Source organism: Lampetra planeri, chromosome 12 (assembly GCF_965212315.1).
Source record: "Lampetra planeri chromosome 12, kcLamPlan1.2.h2, whole genome shotgun sequence".
Lineage (NCBI taxonomy): Eukaryota > Metazoa > Chordata > Hyperoartia > Petromyzontiformes > Petromyzontidae > Lampetra > Lampetra planeri.
The window spans coordinates 14,507,024-14,527,584 of NC_136118.1; the positions used below are offsets into that span (position 1 = coordinate 14,507,024).

Here is a 20,561-nt window from a genome sequence, read left to right on the forward strand (position 1 = left end):
AGTCAGACTCGAGTCATGAATTTGATGACTTGCGACTCGACTTGGACTTGCATAACAATGACTTTGTCCCACCTCTGGTATTTATGTATTTACGGGTTTCCTTCGGCTTACCAACTTGCTAACCACGGTTTGGAGTTTTGTGTAATTTGAATTCACCCCTCATCTACGTTCCCTCTCTCACCACCACCGCGTGGAGGTAGCGGGTGGGCAAATCCCCTCCTCCTTGGAGCGACCACCTTGGCAACTTAGTTAGGCTTTGACGAGTGTGACCGTGGCCGCGGTTACCCCAACCCCCTATTTCCCATAAGGCCTTAGTATCGCCAACCGTGGTTTGAGGAATTGTTGGACAACTAAATACACATTTATATTCTTGGTTCTTTCGGTAAAGTCACGTAGAAGGGAAAAAACATTCTTGCTGTGGATTTCACACCTGATGATGATTGCTTGTGTTGCAGTCGAAACGTCTTGAGAATTTGTATTGTTTTATATTTGTATTGTGTTAATATTTCCCTTCTACGTGACTTTACCGAAAGAACCAAGAATATGAATCCCTGCAGTCACTAAAGCTTCAAATCAAAACTAAATACACCTTCGATAAAACCGTATTTGGCGAAGTTCTCTGGTGCATTAACATCTGACTTGTTTACTCTCGATGTATACACCACTTTATTACATATATTCATAATTTCCTTTTAATTTACGGTTGAAAAGGGTTATATTGATGAGCTCATATCTAAAATTCATAGATACTCTATCAGGTATTCTGGGTAGGCCTGGTCGTCATGAAAGACCACAAATATGCTGGGTGACGTTACACTGTTGACAACACTGTCAAAACGTTCAGTTCCATTTTTGATTTTGAGGGGGGGTTCCTTCATTTCTGGACTTCCGACACAGTACGCACCAGTTAGGACACGGGCCTGATACATAAACCTGTGTCCATTTTCGTCAGGGTTGGCATACGCATGAGAAAATCCAGAATCTTTTGCAAAGTATGTCCCCTTACCGTAAAGGGTAGCTGTCAAGCACAACAATTACGAATTAGTTGCATAAATAAACACGAATCACAGGAATGATCACATAACTAGTTAAATAACGGTACGAATTTGAGCACAAGGTAACTAGTAGGAAAACAAGTTACACAGCAAACGTTGTATTCTAAAAGCCATCACTGATGGCAGATCAGAATCACACTGGTGAAATTAAGAGACAAACATGAGTAGGATGGAGCACTTGATGAAACCGTAGCTGACCAGAGCTGGAATATTCCTGCAGGGATCATATTCAAGTCCTATAATTCCATCATAGAAAGTTGCAGCAGGAATCATTATTCGATGCTAAAATATAGATTCCATTGTACGGGATTTAAACAGAGATTATGTCTTGTAAGATTATTGCAAAATAATGGAATTTTATTTTCAGAATATGGTAAAATAGCTTAGTTAAGCTTTGCGTATGCTTAACTTTGATCGCCACTGCAAATTCTAACCAGCTACAATGATGATTCAGGCGATTCAGGCAAATCGAGCACTGCTGATGCCGAGTCCATTAATTGGTATCATTAGACCGTAATTCCACTGTGATGTTCAGGCAAGAAGGGCCAGTGGGGTTTCATTGGCCTCGTGGAATCACCTTTGAAACAAATGGCCGATGCTTATATACCCCATACATTATTATTGACAATGACCAGCTGATATTAGGATCGACCACCAAAACCTTCGGGATAACCACTTGAACAACTGAGACTGTTGAGACCATGTAGACTACCATTCGGGCAAGCATGACTACCACTTTAAACAGAGGAACCACCAGGACTAGCATTCACGCAATCGCAGGAAAGCCACTGTGACCACCACTTAGAGTCTTAGACTACCAGAACTATGTACCGACGAGGGTGAAGATGACACAAAGAATGGCAATGAAGAAGATGAGGATGACAATGATGAATTGATATAATAAAGATGAAGCCTGCATACACACGGGACATCCATGTTACACACAATTCACACGATTAACTTCACAAAGTCCTTCCAGTGGTAGTTCTGGTGGTCTTAGTGGCAACAATGATTGTCTGAGCTTCCTGAGGGTTAGTTCAGGTGGAGCCGGTATGTCAACACGGTAGTTACAGTAGCCGGAGTGTCATTGTGAGGGTCTCGATGGTGTCAGTGGTCGTGGTGGAAATGATAAATGATGCAAAGTTGGAAAGAAGTCAACCAGGATAAGGCGCTCCGTTGAATTGTACTTTGTGATTTGATTTTGCTTGTTTTTTACGTGCTCAAATGTAATGTTAATCTTTTTTGCTCACACTTTTCCATACCACAGCAATGCTTAAGTATAATTTTGGGATATGTTGTTAACTATCAAATATCTGTATGTTGCTATTCAATGTTGACAAATGCTTGTGTGTACAAGAGTTATACTAAACTATACTGTAAGTGCAATAATTTGCTTACATTTTAAAAGTAGCATTCATCTCATGGAAACTGACAAAATACCAACTTTAGACTGCAAGTTATAATACAAATATGAGCAAATTCAGTAATATTTTACTAAATTTTGTAAGGGTTTTTTTGTATTACATGTGTAGGCTATATGAGAGAAATATCTTCATAATAAACTTATAGGAATCTGTCCACACAGGTAGCACAAATAATAAGTCGTGTGATTGTGCATTATACAAAGTTTGCCTGTATTAGGGAATAACATTACATTGGAGTGTATGCTCAAATGCAGTAATATGTACATTTGTTTAAATATGTGCACATACCGTTTTTCCCTTGAAAAACACGATTGAATCCACCGTGATTGATATTTTTTATAGCGTCATTGTCTGTGCCATGGAACAGGATATGCTCATATTTGTCTCCAGTGCTTTTTGACTCAATTGACTTTTTCATGACCATGTATGCATGATACAATCTCAAATATTGAATCCTTTTGATCTAAAATGGATGACAATGAACATCATGGCATTACATCGCAAACAGATGGCTGACAGAATCTTTAACAAATATTCATTCATCTGCCATCATCCCGAAGGAGTGGAAGGCCACCAAGATCATTGGCATTCTGAAGGCAGTAAAAGATGCCGACCAATGTCGCCCCTCAGCACTTGTTTAAAGCTGATGAAGCAGAATATCCTGGAAAGGATTAACCCAATACCTGAAGAGACGATTTCCAGGGAGCAGGTAGAATAATGGGCTCTCAGAAGGGTATGCCTGGGCTCTGGCCTTATTCAACCTCTACATAACATTTCATCAACAAAGTCTGGCAAATTAATTAGTCTGAATGACATTGCACTGGCAACCCAAGCCTTTTCATTCAAAAAAGTGGAAGAGAACCCTGGAGGTGGACTCAATAATACTTCAGAAGTACCTCAAAGGATGGCGCTTGAAGCCCGACGCGGCGAAGACATTGGTGTCTTTCTATTTGAGCAACATTGAAGCCTCGAGGTTAAATTATGTTATGCCCCTGTTAACCATGACCAAAACCCCCCAAACTCCAGAGCTACCCTTGACTGTTGTCATCACCTCGAAGCCACCGGCAAGAAGATGATATCCAGGGTCAATGTCATTCAACAGCTGGTATGGACCTTCTGGGGATGTGACACAAGAACATCAACGTAGGCCCTGGTAATTATACGGCAGAATATAGTGCTCAGCCTGTCTGGTGCAACAGCTCTCACATCGGGCTTGTTGACACTCAAATCCATGTTGCACTGCACGTTGTAAGCTACTCCATAAAATCTACATCTGCAGTGGCTGCCTAACTTGCTGACATCTCACCTTCGAACATCTGACGAGATGCTGCAACACTTTTGGCTATGATAAAATCTTGGAATATCAAAATCTCCTGCATATTGACATAAAATGCCCACCACCCTTCTGTCTAAAATCGAGATATTTTGAACATATTCCTCGATTTTCTTTCATCCAAAAAGGACCCCGCCACTCAATGGTGCGAGATGTGGGAAAACAGTGGGGTTCAAAACAAAAACCTTATTGGAGGCCTGATGAAGGAACAGCCAGGTTTCTGCCCCAACAACAGTCGACCACTCTTAGCCATGTCTGAACAACACGTGAAAGGTGTTGATATTTGCTCCATAATTGGAAGATCAAGAACTCACCAAAATGTGAATGCAGTGAGGTGCAAACCATCAGGAAAATCACTGATGACTGCCCAATGCAACACGAATATATTCTGGTGGATCAAGTTGCCTCCACTCAGGTATCATAGATGCCGTGGAATGGCTTACAAAATAAAAAGATGCAAATTGTATCCTGTTGGTTTTTTAAAAATGATGTATAAAAGAATGTCTATGTTTCTGGCTCTGACTCCCCTTCTTCCGTCAGCTTTGCAGGGACAGCAAACCTGCCTAGCTGTTTAGCTAAAATTGTCGCACGCCTCAGGGATCATCATCTCAGTATTAGAGCTAGTGTTCTGCCTCACGGCAGGTGTTGTGCTCTGTGGGAGGAGTGGGGGTGTGGCATACAATAATTTCCTGTTTTGATGCTGAGTTTGGTCACGTGAACAGGAAGTTACGATTTGACAGCCTTTCAACCACGAGGCTGGGGTTCCGCCATTACACAGAATTCAAGATGGTGGCACAAATCGCGTCCCAGTGAAGACAGCTGTAATTGTCCATTGTGGGACTTTAAGAAGCATTGTCTGTAAGTTCGTTATGTTATTATAATACTGGGAAAGCTGTTATAATGTTAGAACGACCGTTATAATACTGCAAATGCCTTTATAATTCTGTGAAATTGTAATGATAAATACGAGGCCTAGTTAGCAACGAAGCCTGCAACTTGCCTTATTGTGAATGTTACTTGTAATCGAATAAGTCGAGTCAAACTTGTACCCAGGTAACTATATTGCGATCTTGAGAGCAAGGATGACATGTCTCATCCACAGTTAAGTGTTATATGTAGTGCAGTACATTTGGGGTGCAGTGTGATGAATACACAATGTGCCTTTATATAACACAGTAGCTTATGATCTTGTATAGCTATTTAGTGGTAATGTAGGTGCCTGGTTCATCCAGGATCTATTGTTGAGAAACGTGTTATCTAAGACAATGTTATGATGCTGTGGTGTTCATTGTGTTGGTGATTCCGGGTATTAACAGATGCTGTATCTGTGCTGTTTTCTTACCAGTTTTACCTCGTTCAATTCAATAAATGACGTTTGGAGTCGGATGTTCACCCTGGCTCTGAGGGTTTATTGGATGCGAGGTTAACTACTCAGCTAGCGGTGCAATGCAGCGCACAGTGAGGCCGAGACAGCTAGTCATGGGTCCTCTAGCTTGCTTACTCTCTATATTTACTGTAACATCCTTTAAAAAATCCGTCTTGAATTTACTGTAATTATCATTGTTTATACTCACATTTGTGCCGAACAGACTTTGGTTATATAAATGCAGAAAATATACGTTTATTTTCATGCAGGCAGGCACATGCAATAGCTTCAAGTTAATATGTTGAGGATTTAATGTGTAGATGATAGTACATTAATGTTTAACTTACCGAAATAATACGTGTCACACTTGGGAGACCTGTCATAACATTTTTCTTGACAGAAGCATATTCTTTAGATTTTTCATCCACAGTAATGAATTGGTGTTGTTTTCCTTCCATTGGTCCCCAGTTTTCTGGATATTTCAGCATGAGATCTGAAACGAGGTTATTGTTTAAACAAAAATGACTAAGTTCTCAAAAAGCTACAAAACGTGTTTTTTTCACATAAATTACGTAAATGATAATTTTTCTATTTGAATCGGAACTCTATTAATGGGCACGGTGCTTGCACGGCCTCTGCTGCAACGCGCAGTCACACAGGGCACGCAGAGCCGCGTGGGATAGTGTGGGTGCGGTGGTGCGAGATGGCTCGGCTGGAATTAGATTTGTTTTGTGCAGGTATATAAGGTTTTGCCCATTTAAATTAACGGTTAGTGCAAATAATTAACGTTTGAATCGCTTTGATATTTAAATCAAGAAAGATGTCTGTGTGCATTACAGTGTAAATGAAAAATGGCCACGATCAAATAAAGTTGTTTACGAGTTGTTTTAACTGTTAAAAACTGTTATCCACTATTAGCAAGTCTAATCATCATTTATAAATGGCCGTAGTGAGTTTAGTAATATAAAATGTTTTTCAGGTTAGATTTAATAAGTTAAAGTTAGTATAAATATGAGTATTAATATTGTTCTGTACGCATATATAAATAATGCTCACAATTAAATAAAAGCTAGTTTTTGAGCATATACATTTTTTTGGAAGGGTGAGAAATAAAGTTATTTTATTTGTTGGATTGGTTTATTACTTTTAATTTACGTGAATATAAATAACTTTTCATCATGGATTACTATTTATATATACACATTTAGTTGTTTAAAAATTTGGTTAAATCCGTGTAATGCAAGTGGCGTAATCTGGCCATAGCAGGGGTTGATAAAATTGGCTCTTTGTGGTTGAGGGGAAGTAAAATGTCCCTCAGCCGAGGCACTGCCTTGGTTTGCACAATGCAGGGCATGTGGGGCATGGGCAGCAGACGTGCAGACGTGGCGGTGCAACACGGCCGTCTTGCGTGGGGCTCAATGCGAGCACTTGACGAAATAACAGTTGTGGATGTTACATCGAATGGCATTGATCTCCCCCCCCCGAGTTTATTGGCGAGCTGATACCTGTCGCACGTTCCACATTCTTCGAGTGAGCGGCGGGACGAGGTTTGGCAGCTCACATGTGAACTACATTTTTTAAAAGATTTTTTTAATGAAAAAGGCCATCAAAATAGTGACATTAATTAGGCTTTGAGAGCAAAGTTGGAGCTCCTAGAGTTGTGCTCAGGGTTGGTTAAATCCAGATACACTGCTCGAGATACTCCATTGTTATTTTGACAGTTGTCTGCCTCACCTACCTGAAGCAGACAACGTACCTGCCTGAAATAATGTGACATTTCACGTGAACCACAATCTGACTGTTGTGCCAAATCATAACGTGCACATATGTAAACATTTATCAAACATCCAACATGCAAATACATGTCAAGGCATGGTTTTAAAACAGACTTGCCTTGGTTTTGTTGGGTTTCCACATTTTCATCACCAAATTCATCATCCATTAAACCACCTCCCAAAAGATCTGTAAACATGTATGCATTTCAGCTACACTGAATATGTTTTAGCTGACATAAATACAATGCAAAAGAACGTGTGTGTTGATACGACGGAGTCAATCTCAGGCAACGATGTGGATATATAACTTAACATGAAAAACAAAGCTGCCATGCCAAAATGAGACATTTATGCTCATTAGACAAACTGAGGTTTTTCTGTTAACTGATTTAAGTAATTTGATATTCTTGAAGTAATACATGCATCATACATTCTGTCATTGTCCCTTATTCATCGTTTACTGTGGCTTTTTTTAAAATGTCAATTCACAACGTTGCAGTAAAACCCCCTAGAAGCTGGAAAACGCCCCCACCCCCTGCCAAAAAGTCCATCTGGAACTTTATTTGCACACTAAGCTAGGTAGGTGACAGCGTGTGCATGATCAACTTAGCAATTATATTATTTGGTTCTTTTGGTAAAGTCACGTCGATAGAAAAAGAAAAATACAGTGAATAAAAATATAAATAAAAGAAGCTGGTGATAAAACTAAAACATTTTTTAAAAAAAACCACGACGTTTCGATCGCAACACAAGCAGTCTTCATAATTTTTGTATTCACTTTCTTTTTCTATCGATGTGACTTTACCGAAAGAACCAAAGAATATGAATTCCTGCAGTCATGAAAGTTCAAGTCAAAATGTAACTTAGCAATTCTAATAAACACTACTCACACGATGTATGGAATTCTGTGAAGCTGCGCCCTTTGGGTGTCTCGGCATTCCCAGTGCTCTGCTATTGCCCACGTTTAGTCTACAGCTAAACCGAGTGTATATCTTTATACCATTTCACATCCACGGTGGTCGGGAGTGGCAGTCCGGGCTACACTTTCTGGAAGCGGTATTTGTTTTCCAAAGACTGAGTCTCATGTAAGAACTATAACTTCCCGAATAGAAAGTCACTATTTGCAGGAAATGAATTGATAAAAGCTCTGTTGACTAAATTAAACTGTACAACAGTAATATATTAAGTGAAAATTATTACATGTTGATTAAAGGTATTAGATGTAAATTATATGTAAATGTTATTTGAAAAAGACGTACTTTATTTGAAATATTTACCTGCAGTATGGATTTCCCCCATAAACGGAAGTGTTCTACCCAAAATTTGCCTATTAAAAGTACATTCTAGAGTATACATACCTTTCAATCGTCTCCAATCTATGGAATACAATAAGGTAATATAATTACTATAAACATTGTAAGAAAATGTTTGTAATAACTCACAGTATACATGTGAAAGTACGTATGACAGATGAAAGCATTTATATGCATCCTAACCCAGAAAACCATACTTGGATGTTGTGTTCTCTGATTCATCTTTTCGTTATTTTTCTAATCATTATATAGGGTTCTGTGTATTCAATCTTGAGTCTCGTGTGTTCGACTCTTTTTATGTTTCTCCTTTCCGAATGAGTATCTGTGGTTTCAGACAATTTCCTCTTAAATAACAGAGAACTCTCCAAGGGTGACACGTGGAGTGTTCAATAAGTATTGATAGTAAAATAAAACCTGGATCATCATTCTTTTATTAAATATCGACCTATATCAAATCTATAATTTCTTAGCAAACTCATTGAAAAAATACCGCCCTACAGTTACAGGAACATTTGTCTTCTTCCAGACTTTTAGGCCATCAACCAGTCTGGATTTCACAGCACTGAGACAGCTTCCCACCCTTTGTGCAGTCGACGTGTTACTCCACGTGCAAGGCAAAGGGAGGTCGGCTACGTTCGTTCTGTTCGACCTCTCAGCAGCGTTTGACAGAATAGACCCTGCTCATTTAATGCAGAGGGTAAGAACCTGTGCAGCAATGCTTTCTCAGTCCTGTTCACCTGTAACACCTTGTTTTGGTGTTGGATTATTCACTGTAATTTCTGCCCGAGGTAAAAGTAGGCGTACAAACCCACGTGTTTCACTTATGGACAATCAAAAATATCAAACCATTCCTCTGACAGAAATTCTGCTATCGTGTTGAAGAGCCTTGTGAAATCTCGCCTCGACTATGCCGATGCCCTGCACGTGGATATTCCACGGTGCCCAGTTAAACGACTCCTGGGCATTCAGAACACCTCTGCGTGACTTGTGACTGACCGGTCGTTCTCGTCGGGACCCAATCTCCCACACTTTACTCGAACTACGCTGCCTTCCAATTGAGCTCCGTGCACGATTCAAATGACTGTGCTTGACTCACAAAGCACTCTTTCATTTAGAAATAAACTAATAACATACTTATTGCCTATGATATATTAGATAAACTATAACTATTTTATCGATTTTACTGTACGGTGCTCTGAAGTAATTTGTTGGGTCTGCTGCACCTTATGAAAGTGTAAATAAGTAAATAATGGTATACCTAACATAACACTTTACATATATTGTGTGCTTTGTTTTTATACAACTCATGCGTGTCACAGTATATGGAACACTTAATCCAGCAGTGGATTGACAAAGGGCTGTTTATGTAGTTTTAGAAAATGTATACGTAGATACCTGTCATAAATGTATCCTGATCATCCAAGTCTGAGATGTACAAATCATCTTCTGTTTGTTGTGAATCTGATGGATTTTTTAGTTCTTTTTTAAATGCCTTTGAAAAGAGAATTATTCAAATACTGTAATTATGCATATAGTAACAGTGATACCATTATACTTTTACAACATAAGTAAGGTTAAAATTAATGTTTCATTTCTAAAATACCCTCTAGTAATTTCGCAAATTGTCCATCCCAACAAAAGATGTCCACGTGATACGAAAAAAAGTTATTTTTAAAATATATATATAAAGTGCAAATACAGCTAAATATTTTAAGATTATGATCAGGTAAATCAAATACTGTATATTCAAAGAGACTCGCTTGAACAAAATATGGTCACTCATACAGGTGGCTCATAACTTTGCAAGGGAATGCACAAACAAAGATACATTATCCATCTTAAAAATATAGTCCAGGTTTAACATTATACTGGTAGGAATCTCCTGGTTACACCAGCCCACAGGGGATTATTGTGTCCGTCCGTCCGTCGTGCATCCAAAAATGGGAGGGGTGGGGCTGGATGGAGAGGGGAGGGTGGGGAGGGGCTGGGTGGGGAGGGTGGGGAGGGGCTGGGTGGGGAGGGGAGGGTGGGGAGGGGCTGAGTGGGGAGGGTGGGGCTGGGTGGGGGGTGGGAGGGGTGGGGCTGGGTGGGGTGGGGCTGGGTGGGGAGGGGCTGGTCACCCCGTGGTGCCCTTATAAAACTCAACGTTTAACCTACTCACGCCGGCTTTTGCCCGCCCTCACAGTCGGCAATATATTTGCGGAATACACCACGCCGCCGTTGACCCTGGCCATTGACCGAGCAACCCAACGTTCCTACCAGCTCCCTCCGCAAGAATGTGTTTGCAGAATAGCAGACTGCATTGAGTTTGTTTTTAATACATTAATTTATAGTTATATTTTACGATGCCACATTGACATTGTCATGAGATGAAGGCATTTCATTTCCAACTCTCCCAATTAGTAAATCCCCCTGTATCGGAGAGCATCACCTAACTACAGTGATTCCAATAGGCCTCTTCATTTCATAGGCCTCTTTATCTACACAAAAGGCGCAACTTCAAATCCCCTCCAAAGGGTGTCCATCACATGTCAATTTAACTGAAAAAACACATTTTGCAAGATAAAGTGTTTTAGTTGAGTCACTGGTGACTGAGCTGAAACCATCAACTCGCTGCAAGTTTAGGAATGCAGTTTGATCACGAGTGGCTGTCCAAATTCAAATTCTTGCTGGATCAACACTTGGCACCATCAGCCACTCGATGAAATCAGCAGAATTTATTTTAAATGCACCCCCCAAATCTACAATTGTACTTTCGTATATGACAGGAGGTAAAAACAACAGTTTGGAAACATGCTAGAGTTGGATGCTACATTGTTTCAACCAATCCAAGGAGGCCGTGGATGCTGTGTCGATCGCAGCAACACCGCCAGGATGCACATGGATGGCCAAACGTGTACCATTATCAACCAAGATTTGCCAGCAATGTCTGCTCAACAAATTTGGAATAAACAACACCAGCTAGAGAATGTGAACATATTTCAAGCCTCAAATGAACGTTTTTGAATGTGATTTATCACCTTTGTTATGTGTACATATACTTTAGATGCATCTGTTTTATTGCCGAATTGTATGCTGTATCAGTGTTCGGATGCAGACCTTTCAAAAGTTTACAATACACTCATATAACTTAAATTTGTTATCAGATTGAAAATTACATTCCAACCTCGGAAAGAATGAGTCCATTGCTGTAGATGAGTGTGACTGCATAGATAACATGATGAATTGTACTCAGAAAAGTAGACTGCCATTAGAGGGTAACAGCACAAAGTAAGTAGGTCTCTACAATAGACTTTTTTGGAAGAATTTCTACAGACTGAACTTTCTGCAAGGCTGGACACTGATGTTGCTTAAATGCTATCGTGATACATTTTTATAGATTGAATTTAATGTATGTAAAATAACACACTGGACACACAATGGATGTATATTTTACATAGAACATTTTTTTTTGTTTTTAGTAATATCACATTGTACTCACAGTCACTACTTTCTTATTGGAGGGCAAGAGCACAAACTGAATGAGCTGCAGAGTGGAGGTGGGGTTGTCCTTGCTGAACTGGATGGCAGCTCCAAGCATGACGGCTGCTACTTTCTGTGCTGGGTAACCTAGAATCCCAGTGCCCAGTGCTGGCAGGGAGATGGACTGAAGCTTGGATTTATCAGCCAACTTCAAGCAATCCATCGCCACTTTTTTCAATTTCTGAAAATCATGATAAACAACATTCCAGAACTGCTTATACATTCAGTAGCATTCAATTATATTCTCCAAAACAAGCTGTGACAGTAGTCATTTATACAGACCAGATGTGTAAGGAAATTGACTAACTTATAAGAAAGGGTAAAACACGATACGTCATAATGGGTGACGCATGCAAAAGTAGCAAAGCTGAGTGGATGATCGGTGATTTTGGTTTAGCAGGGAGAAGATAAAGTCTTCTAGGGTTCACAGCCAGCAGAGACAAAAAACATCAAAACACATTTTTCAAAAAGGTGTACAGTATATAAAAGGATAGAAAAGCCAACATGGTGAAATTAGAAATTACATTGACTTGATTCTAACAAGACAAACCACAGATTGTCAGAGAATCTGTTCTCATGCAGTTCAACCCACAAGTAATCACAGGCAGGCGTGATGTCGTTTTACTGCAATATAACCAGAGTGAGGGCAAAGTTAATTCCGGGCAACAACAACATTGTTAACATTTTAAACGATCTAGATCAGGTGAATGCAACAATTTGTCAAACACTAATCAACACACATAAATGCCAAGAGAAGTAAAATTATTAAATGAATGTGACAACTCTTATTTAAGTATGCAATAACGAGCATGGCAATGGATTAGTGCATTGAAACTAGAGTAATGTAAAAAAGCAGATAATTCATCTAAAAATAAAAGGACCCGATAAGATGAGAGGTAGAAACGTTGTATTGCACAGAACTGATTCAGAAAAGAATATAACACAAAACAAGACTGAAAATGTCACAGCAAATAACAGGAGCATGAAAGCAGCAAAAAGGAGATTGGTAATTAGCTATTCATAAACGGTCGCCATTTGTGAGGAAGATGGAATCATAACTAATGATATATAATTTTACAATATTTGAGGAAGTCTTTTCATTGCTCTAAAGGGGAAAACGTGCATATAGCCTAGGAATCAGACCAACTCTCAGATGAAGAGGAAGTGTCAGATGTCACACTTAAAGAATTTAACTCTGCCCTTTGCAAAATGATAGAGGGGCAAGCTTCTGGACCAGATGGCATAAATCTGGACATTATCAAAAAAGCGGGACCATTTGCTGGAACAAAATTAGCAGACCTGTTCAATTAATGTTTAAGCATGAATGAAATACTACAATCGTGGAGTGATGCTTCAGTCATTCATGTATTAAAAAAAAATCAGAGGCCAATGAGCCACAGAAGCAAGAATGTTTTAATGACGTCATGCGAGATTGGGGTGAGGAAAGGGGCTGATGACATCACGAGACATGGAGGGAAAAATGGGGATGATGATGTCACGAGACCTGGGGTGGTGAAGTGGAATCATCAGTTCACGAAATCATCAGTTCATGAAATCATCAGTCTGTAAATATTTTCCATCCTCTAACCGCCGAAGTTCTGCGGGTTCCTGCTAGTATGTTATAATTTTAGATTTTCTGATGGCATAATCATTTTTCGATTTAAAGCTTTCGTGACTGCAGGGATTCATCTTATAGTGCACATTGGGGAATGAAATACATGAATATATGAGAGGAAACTAACTTCATAAAGAAGGCCGCAAAGTTGAGCTCGGGATAAATGAGTCAAAACGACCTCATGTACAAGTATGTTAATACAATGAGAGACATTTTTCGATTTAAAGCTTTCGTGACTGCAGGGATTCATCTTCTTGGTTCTTTCGGTAAAGTCACGTAGAAGGGAAGTAATAAAAAATAAAAACAAAACGTAATAAAATAATATATTATTTTATTACGTTTTTATTATTTTATTACTTCCCTTCTACGTGACTTTACCGAAAGAACCAGGAAGACAATGAGAGACAGTTGAAGTGCTTTTGGAAAGCTGAAATTGATGTCTATCTATAGATGTTTTGAATCAGTGCATATTACCTGCTATGACATGGATCAAATGGATATTTGATACATCTCTTTCTTAAAGTCACTTACCACAAGAGATGCATCTGAGGAAGTCATGTCCAGGGATACATGATAAACCCTCTTGCAGGACAGATTACATAGAGTAGTTTCCGTGTCTACGATATCCCCTGTGTTTACAAATACACCTTTTTTCCTGTTCACAGCAGTTTGGAGAGCAGGCCCGGCTTTTCGGGACAGTGCAGATGACACATTTCCAATATTAAGATTCATAGTTGGAGAGGTTGTGTTCACGATAACATCGGTCTGACGAAAAACCATCAACATTGAAAAAATTGAGACGAAAACTTATTTGAGATAGAAAATTCACCAACATCATGAAGGTCAAGTATGATATGATAAATGTGACCATTTTAGCTTACCAGAAGAATTCAGCCTATTTAATATTGTATTGCAAGCCATATTGCACCGTGTTTAGAAAAATGAAAGAACATAAAAGCGAAGCCATTCAATATGCATTCCAAATATTGTGCCATTTGAGAAAAAAATCCACTGTGCATGACTTCTAAATATTGAGATGGTACAAAATGGGACGAGCTAGGACAGAGCCATGATGGGGCCACAACCTGCAACACTTTGCTACAAATCGTGATCCACATTTCCGCAGACAGCGTTGTGGAATTATACCAAACCGATTGAGCGTGGAGAGAGTGTGGAGACATTCCAGTATATGCATTTTGCAAAAGAATATCAGAAACTTGTAATTTAATTAAACACTTTCTTCGGGCATATTGGTATGTCACCTCTTGTTTTCAAACGTAACTTTCTAAAAGCACTCCAGCATAATCTTACCTGCCTCATTTCATAAATTTGATCCCAGTCTGCCTTCAATATTCACTCTAGTTATATATACCATAGTATTTTAAGTTTTGTTCCTCAAATATTCCCAGAGTGCTGCGACAAGGCTGCCACAAGTGGTGCAGCAGTGCACAAGACTGGCAGCTGTGTGCCAGAGCGGAGGAAGGCGATACCCTCCACCCGGACCACGCACTCAAAACACACGGGGCTAGCCTGCTTAGGATTGCTAGCCCAGGCCCCTTGATGCTGGCAGCCTTAGAGGATGACCTTGCGACGCTTTCCATTACATGGAGGGGGTAGCTGAGCCGGGATGTGAGTGAGAGCCAAAGAGCCTGTGGTAGGCATGGATGACGACTGATGTGGGACAAGTCTCAAGGCTAAACAAATAGATTCGTTTATAATGAAGTCATCATGCATGTACGTGTGTTGAACTTATTCCGCGCCATACACAGCCAACTTTGCTAATCATGCGGTTGAATGCATTTGGGATTCGCAATATTTTAATTCTGTGCCACTGAGCTCTCTCAAGGTCTCCCCCATACATCTCCACCCTTCTCAACCCATTGACCATAGGAAATCGCCACGTCTCACAGAGTATGTCCAATAATCTGCTCAATGTACCCAGAACCAAGACCGTCCTGGCTGAGTGGCATTTCTCTGTCGCTGCATCTATAATATGTAACTCTCTCCCACTGCACATTTGCAGAATCCATTCACCATCCACAGCTCAAGCCTCGAGGGACTTGAAGCTATTGCTCCGCATCTCTGAGTTGTCAATCGTACTTTGTGTCCAAGTTTTGAAATGTGTGCGCCTTATTACGAGTAATTATTTTAACACGAGGGACCACAGATTAGCAAATCGGCATGTGAGAGCAAACGCCACACAAGTAGAGTGCAGTTGAAACATGAGTCCATGTGTCAATAGCAGAATAAGCCGTAAGGCTGCTTGTTGCCTGCTCCACCCTTGCCACCTCCCATTCTTGACTTGAGATGTGGCTGCATTTAGATGCTTGAAGTTCTTGTTATTACTTACCACTAGTCTTAAATTATTGGCGAGAAAACGGGCACACCTACTTGGCAGCCACCTTTATTATACATTTACGAAAGTGCCTTGGTGATCTTCAAGTGTAATATTGAACTGTATTATGGATGCACTGTATTATTCCACAAAAAAATCTGATTGCATTGAACAATTGACAATATGATTATTGCCAGTCTATATATGTGTTTAAACATTTACTTACTGATTGATCTTCGATTTGTCCCATAACCAGTGATACTCTTTTACTTTCCTTTGTGCAAAAGATATTTTCTCGGTCATCCAATTCTGAAAGAAAATCATACATTTAATGAAATAGGCAGCAATATATCAAATTATATAAAATGTACACATGCATACGAAACATACAGCGTTTTTGGCTATGAATGCACTCGTTGTTTTAACAGTGGCCATAACACGTTCTTCAATTTAGTAATGGACCAACCACACTTTGAAAAAGTCTATTATTCCACTTACCATTTGGGAAGTAAGAATTGGTCAAATATGTTCTTGTATATTATTCATAGAAAAAAAAACTCATAGATTGTAGCTGTCTCGTGTATAAATTGCAATGCACTTACAAATAACTACCTGCATTTTTACGTAGTAAAGAATTTTGTATTTCATCTTGAAATGCCTGTTGGAGAGAAAAAAACACATATCACTGATTCTTAGACATGACTCTTAGTTATTGTCGCCAAGTTTATCTCGGTTGTACTCTTGGTGTCATTGTCAACAGATGGAGGATCAGTCACTCGTAGATCAGTGCAACCTATCTGTCAGAGACTGACCCATGGAAGAAGTGTATAACACCAAGTTACCACTGAGTTTCCGTCACGTGACCTTTGGTCCACCACACAAGAGGCAGAGCTTTCTCACCCACCCTAATACATATGTAGTGGTGATACGCGCTGGGGTAGCGATCGGGTGCCAGCGCGTCGTGATTGGATGGGTGTGTGGTGACGCGCGCTGACGGTGAGGGATCAGGGGTCAGCGCGGGATCGTGGGTTGTGGGGTGCTGATTGGCTGGGTGCCGGTGACGCGCTGGTGAGGGAGTGATCGGGTGGCAGCGTGGCGTGATTGGTTGGTGAGGGGAAACACGCGCTGGGGGAAAGCGGATCGTAGAGATAGCGCGTCGTGATTGGTTCACTAAGGAGCGATGCTCACGTGGAGGTCCGCATCCGCTCCGTCTCCCGGGAGGAGGGACTATATAAGGTGATGCACACAGGCGTAAGGGGAGAGTGTAACCAGCGAAGACTGAAGACGGAGCGGAAGAGATAGGGCCCTGCGGTACCCAGTCCCGCTGTCCTGTGGGGACCGGGACTCTGTGTAACCCCGAGGCGGAGTGTAGGGTGAGCATGCAGTGTCAGCATGCAGAGTGTGTAGCCAGAGGCATAGGGTCTACACGAGACGAGTGATGTGTGTGCAGCCAGAGGCATAGGGTCTACACGAGACGAGTGATGTGTGTGTAGCCAGAGGCCTAGAGTCTACACGAGACGAGTGAAGAGTGTAGCCAGAGGCAGAGGGTCTACACGAGCTAAGTGAAGAGTGTAGCCAGAGGCAGAGAGTCTACACGAGCTAAGTGAAGAGTGTAGCCAGAGGCAGAGGGTCTACATGAGCTAAGTGAAGAGTGTAGCCAGAGGCAGAGAGTCTACACGAGCTAAGTGAAAAGTGTAGCCAGAGGCAGAGAGCCTACACGAGTTAAGTAAAGTGTGCCGTCGGAAGAATAGAGACCACACGTTGTATTGTGACAAGTCAAGATTTAATAAAAAGTGTGTTACCCGTCGAGGAGTTTCCTGCCGTCATTTCCAATACTTCAACTGGCGTCAGAAGTGAAACTGTCTTCCAAGCATGGATACAAGGAAGACCAATCGGACCCACGGGATTGACCGCGAGGACAACCTTGACGACCCGGGCCAGCTGCCGTCGGGGGGTGAGGACGAAGAATGGCCCACGCTGCAAGATCCGCCGACGGCGCCGGAGGAGCGACGGGGGACCGAGGCCGTGCTCCGTGAGGTGCACTCTCGTCTGGCGGAGCTGCTGCTCGCCGCCGCATCCATCCTGGCGGAAATCAGTTCGTCGGCTGGAGCGGAGACGGCGGCGGACATTCTACAGGGTCGCCCCGCAGATTCCCGCCAAAATGACTTGGCGATTCCCGCCATTTCATCGGCCTCGACTTTTGGCGGGAACGGCGACCGCCACGTGGCGGCGGTTCTCCAAGCGCGCCCTCTTACGTCATCAACGCGCGCTGGGGACCGCCATCAGTCATCCGCCATTGGGGCCACCATCTTACACACCGACGGGGCGGCGGGATGGAACCACGACGCGGAGGACGACTTCATTTTTCAACAGCGCCTTCCCGCATTGTCAGCCTTCAAGGCGGAAGGCGGGGACTGGGGCCAATTTCAGCGCAGGTTTTTGGCGCATCAGGAGATGTCTGCCTGGTCCGATGCTACGGCGCTGCGGGCACTGCCTGCCATGTTGGACGACAACGCGCTCGCGGCCTTCATGTCAGCTCGGAGGTCGGACCGCTCCACGCTTAAGGCAGCGCTGGGTCTCATGGCCAAGGTCTACGGACCTCCCTCAGCGTGCCGCCATCATTTTTATGCAAGGCGGAAGGCGGACACGGAGACCGCGCTCGCCTATCGCACGGCGTTGCTGGCTCTCGCCGATGCTGCATTCCCTCGTATGGACGAGGAGGGCCAGGATGCGATGGTTTTGGAGCAGCTGCTTAAGTTGGCGCAGGACCTGGGGGTCCCCATCAACACGGCCGACGAGATCGACATTTCTTCCTTACGGGTCGCTACGAGTATACAAGCGCACGAGGTCCTTCAATGCAAACAGGGGATCGTCTGCAACGCTGCCGTGGCCTCAGCTCCGGGTCCGGTGATCACCGAACCCCAAGTCGTCAGTCCACGAGAGGAGGCGTTCACCGCGGGACGACCAGGGGACTGGAGGTCGGGGGGTCGGTCGCCTCTGCGATCGGCCCGCAAGCTGGAGCAACCGAGATCACCGACGGCCCTCATCACGTGCTATAACTGCGGCCTCCGGGGCCACGTGGCGTCCGGTTGCCGCGCTCCACGTCAGCGCGCCATGGGATCTCGGCTGGACGACGACCAAGGCCCCAAGTCATCCCTACAAACCCCGGCAAGTCGCGGCACCTCACATGCTCAGCCCACACACTCGACACGCATGGGCCGTCGCGGGGCGACGGAGGAGGGCCGGTTAGGGTTCGGGGATTCGGTTCGGCGAGGGGGTTTCGGCCGAGACCGGGGAGACATTAAATGGTCGGAGTTGGGGCACAGAATTGTGGCTGCTTCAGCGGGTTCATCCGTCGTTGCGGGATCTATTGATGGGGTCGAGGTCAGGGTATTGGTGGACACGGGGGCGTCGGCGACTTATATCGGACCTCATTTATAACATTCTCCCCGTCCAATGCCGTCCGCTGCTCCCAGTGGATGTGCCATTTTACGCCGCTAATGGGGGATCGTTGGGCATTATCGGTCAGATTAGGGCGTCCATTTGCATTGGAGATATCAAATTGTCGGGACCCATTTTCGTTTCGTCTTCTTTGGCGGTTCCTTGTCTACTGGGCACTGATTTTTTGGCTAAGATGCCCATTAAAATTCTAATCGATCAGCGTTGCATTGAACTACCATCGGGTCGCCGTATTTCATTTTTGACGAACCCTACTGAGATTCGGACGGCGTGCGCTACGATACAAGCGTTGGCGACACAGACCGTGCACGTGCCCCCGGGTTCACAGATGTTAATTCCCCTCCGGTTGCGGAAACCATGGGTGGAGGGGACTTCGGAACAAGGCATGCTTTTGGGTCCTTCTAACAGGGCTGTCGGGGGGGTCGATTTGTCGGTGGCTCACACTTTGGTTCGGGCTGACAAGGATCCGTTTGTGATGGTTTTAAACGCTGGGTCGCGGCCAGCCGTCATTCAGCAGGGTACCGTGCTGGCTCACGCGGCGCGGGTCCCTGCGGAAGAGCGGCTGGTTGCGCACGTTGATCCGAGCCCCACGCAGAACATTGAACCGAGGGAGGACCTTGAATGGGTCCATTCGCTGTGCGCGGGCTCGGACGATTTGTCAGGGGTGCAGTTGGGTGCGCTGCGCGAGTTACTAATGGAATTTTCTGATGTGTTCAGTAAACATAAATATGACATTGGGTGTACGGATTTGTACGCCACCACATTGACACGGGCGATGCGGCACCGGTCAGGCTAAATCCCTTCCGACTGAGTCCTGCTGAGAAGGAACATGTTCAGTCGGCCGTTAACGATATGCTTGAAGCCGACATTATTTCGCCTTCCTCCAGTCCTTGGGGAGCACCTATTGTGCTGGTTAAGAAGCAGGACGGGTCCTTGCGATTTTGCGTAGATTTCCGTCGCCTGAATAAGATCTCTGTGGCTGACGCGTATCCGCTCCCCAGGATGGACGAGTCCCTCGATGCATTGTCTGGTGCGCGATATTTTTCGACTCTTGATTTATTATCGGGATTCTGGCAGTTGCCACTCGACGAAGAGTCTAAACCTAAGACAGCATTTCGGACTCCAGGGGGCCTGTTCCAGTTTAACCGGTTACCCATGGGACTTCACTCCTCTCCAGCGACGTTTCAGCGCCTTATGGAGTTGGTTTTGTCGGGCTTTCAATGGGATACGTGCTTGATTTACCTTGACGATGTCATTGTTTTCAGTAAAACATTTGAGGAACACCTCCAGCGATTGAGAGGGGTGTTCTTGCGAATGCGATCGGCTAAATTGAAATTTAAACCGGCCAAATGCCACCTTTTTCG

The 20,561-nt window shown here is 43.1% G+C and overlaps 1 protein-coding gene across 1 annotated transcript in view; it reads right to left on the reverse strand.

Moving 5' to 3' along the window:
* Nucleotides 1–583: 583 nt before the first annotated feature.
* The window catches only part of LOC144721737 (protein mono-ADP-ribosyltransferase PARP15-like), a 33,204-nt gene continuing 13,226 nt past the window's right edge, over nucleotides 584–20,561 (reverse strand). Inside the window, exons 7-16 of the mRNA XM_078599619.1 lie at nucleotides 16,351–16,396; nucleotides 15,965–16,047; nucleotides 13,935–14,168; nucleotides 11,748–11,969; nucleotides 9,662–9,758; nucleotides 8,312–8,329; nucleotides 7,072–7,140; nucleotides 5,526–5,671; nucleotides 2,768–2,942; nucleotides 584–1,018 (exon numbers count right to left, since the gene is read on the reverse strand). Coding sequence (XP_078455745.1) covers nucleotides 741–1,018; nucleotides 2,768–2,942; nucleotides 5,526–5,671; nucleotides 7,072–7,140; nucleotides 8,312–8,329; nucleotides 9,662–9,758; nucleotides 11,748–11,969; nucleotides 13,935–14,168; nucleotides 15,965–16,047; nucleotides 16,351–16,396 — 1,368 coding nt within the window. The 3' untranslated portion in view covers nucleotides 584–740. The remainder of the gene's footprint in view (nucleotides 1,019–2,767; nucleotides 2,943–5,525; nucleotides 5,672–7,071; nucleotides 7,141–8,311; nucleotides 8,330–9,661; nucleotides 9,759–11,747; nucleotides 11,970–13,934; nucleotides 14,169–15,964; nucleotides 16,048–16,350; nucleotides 16,397–20,561) is intronic.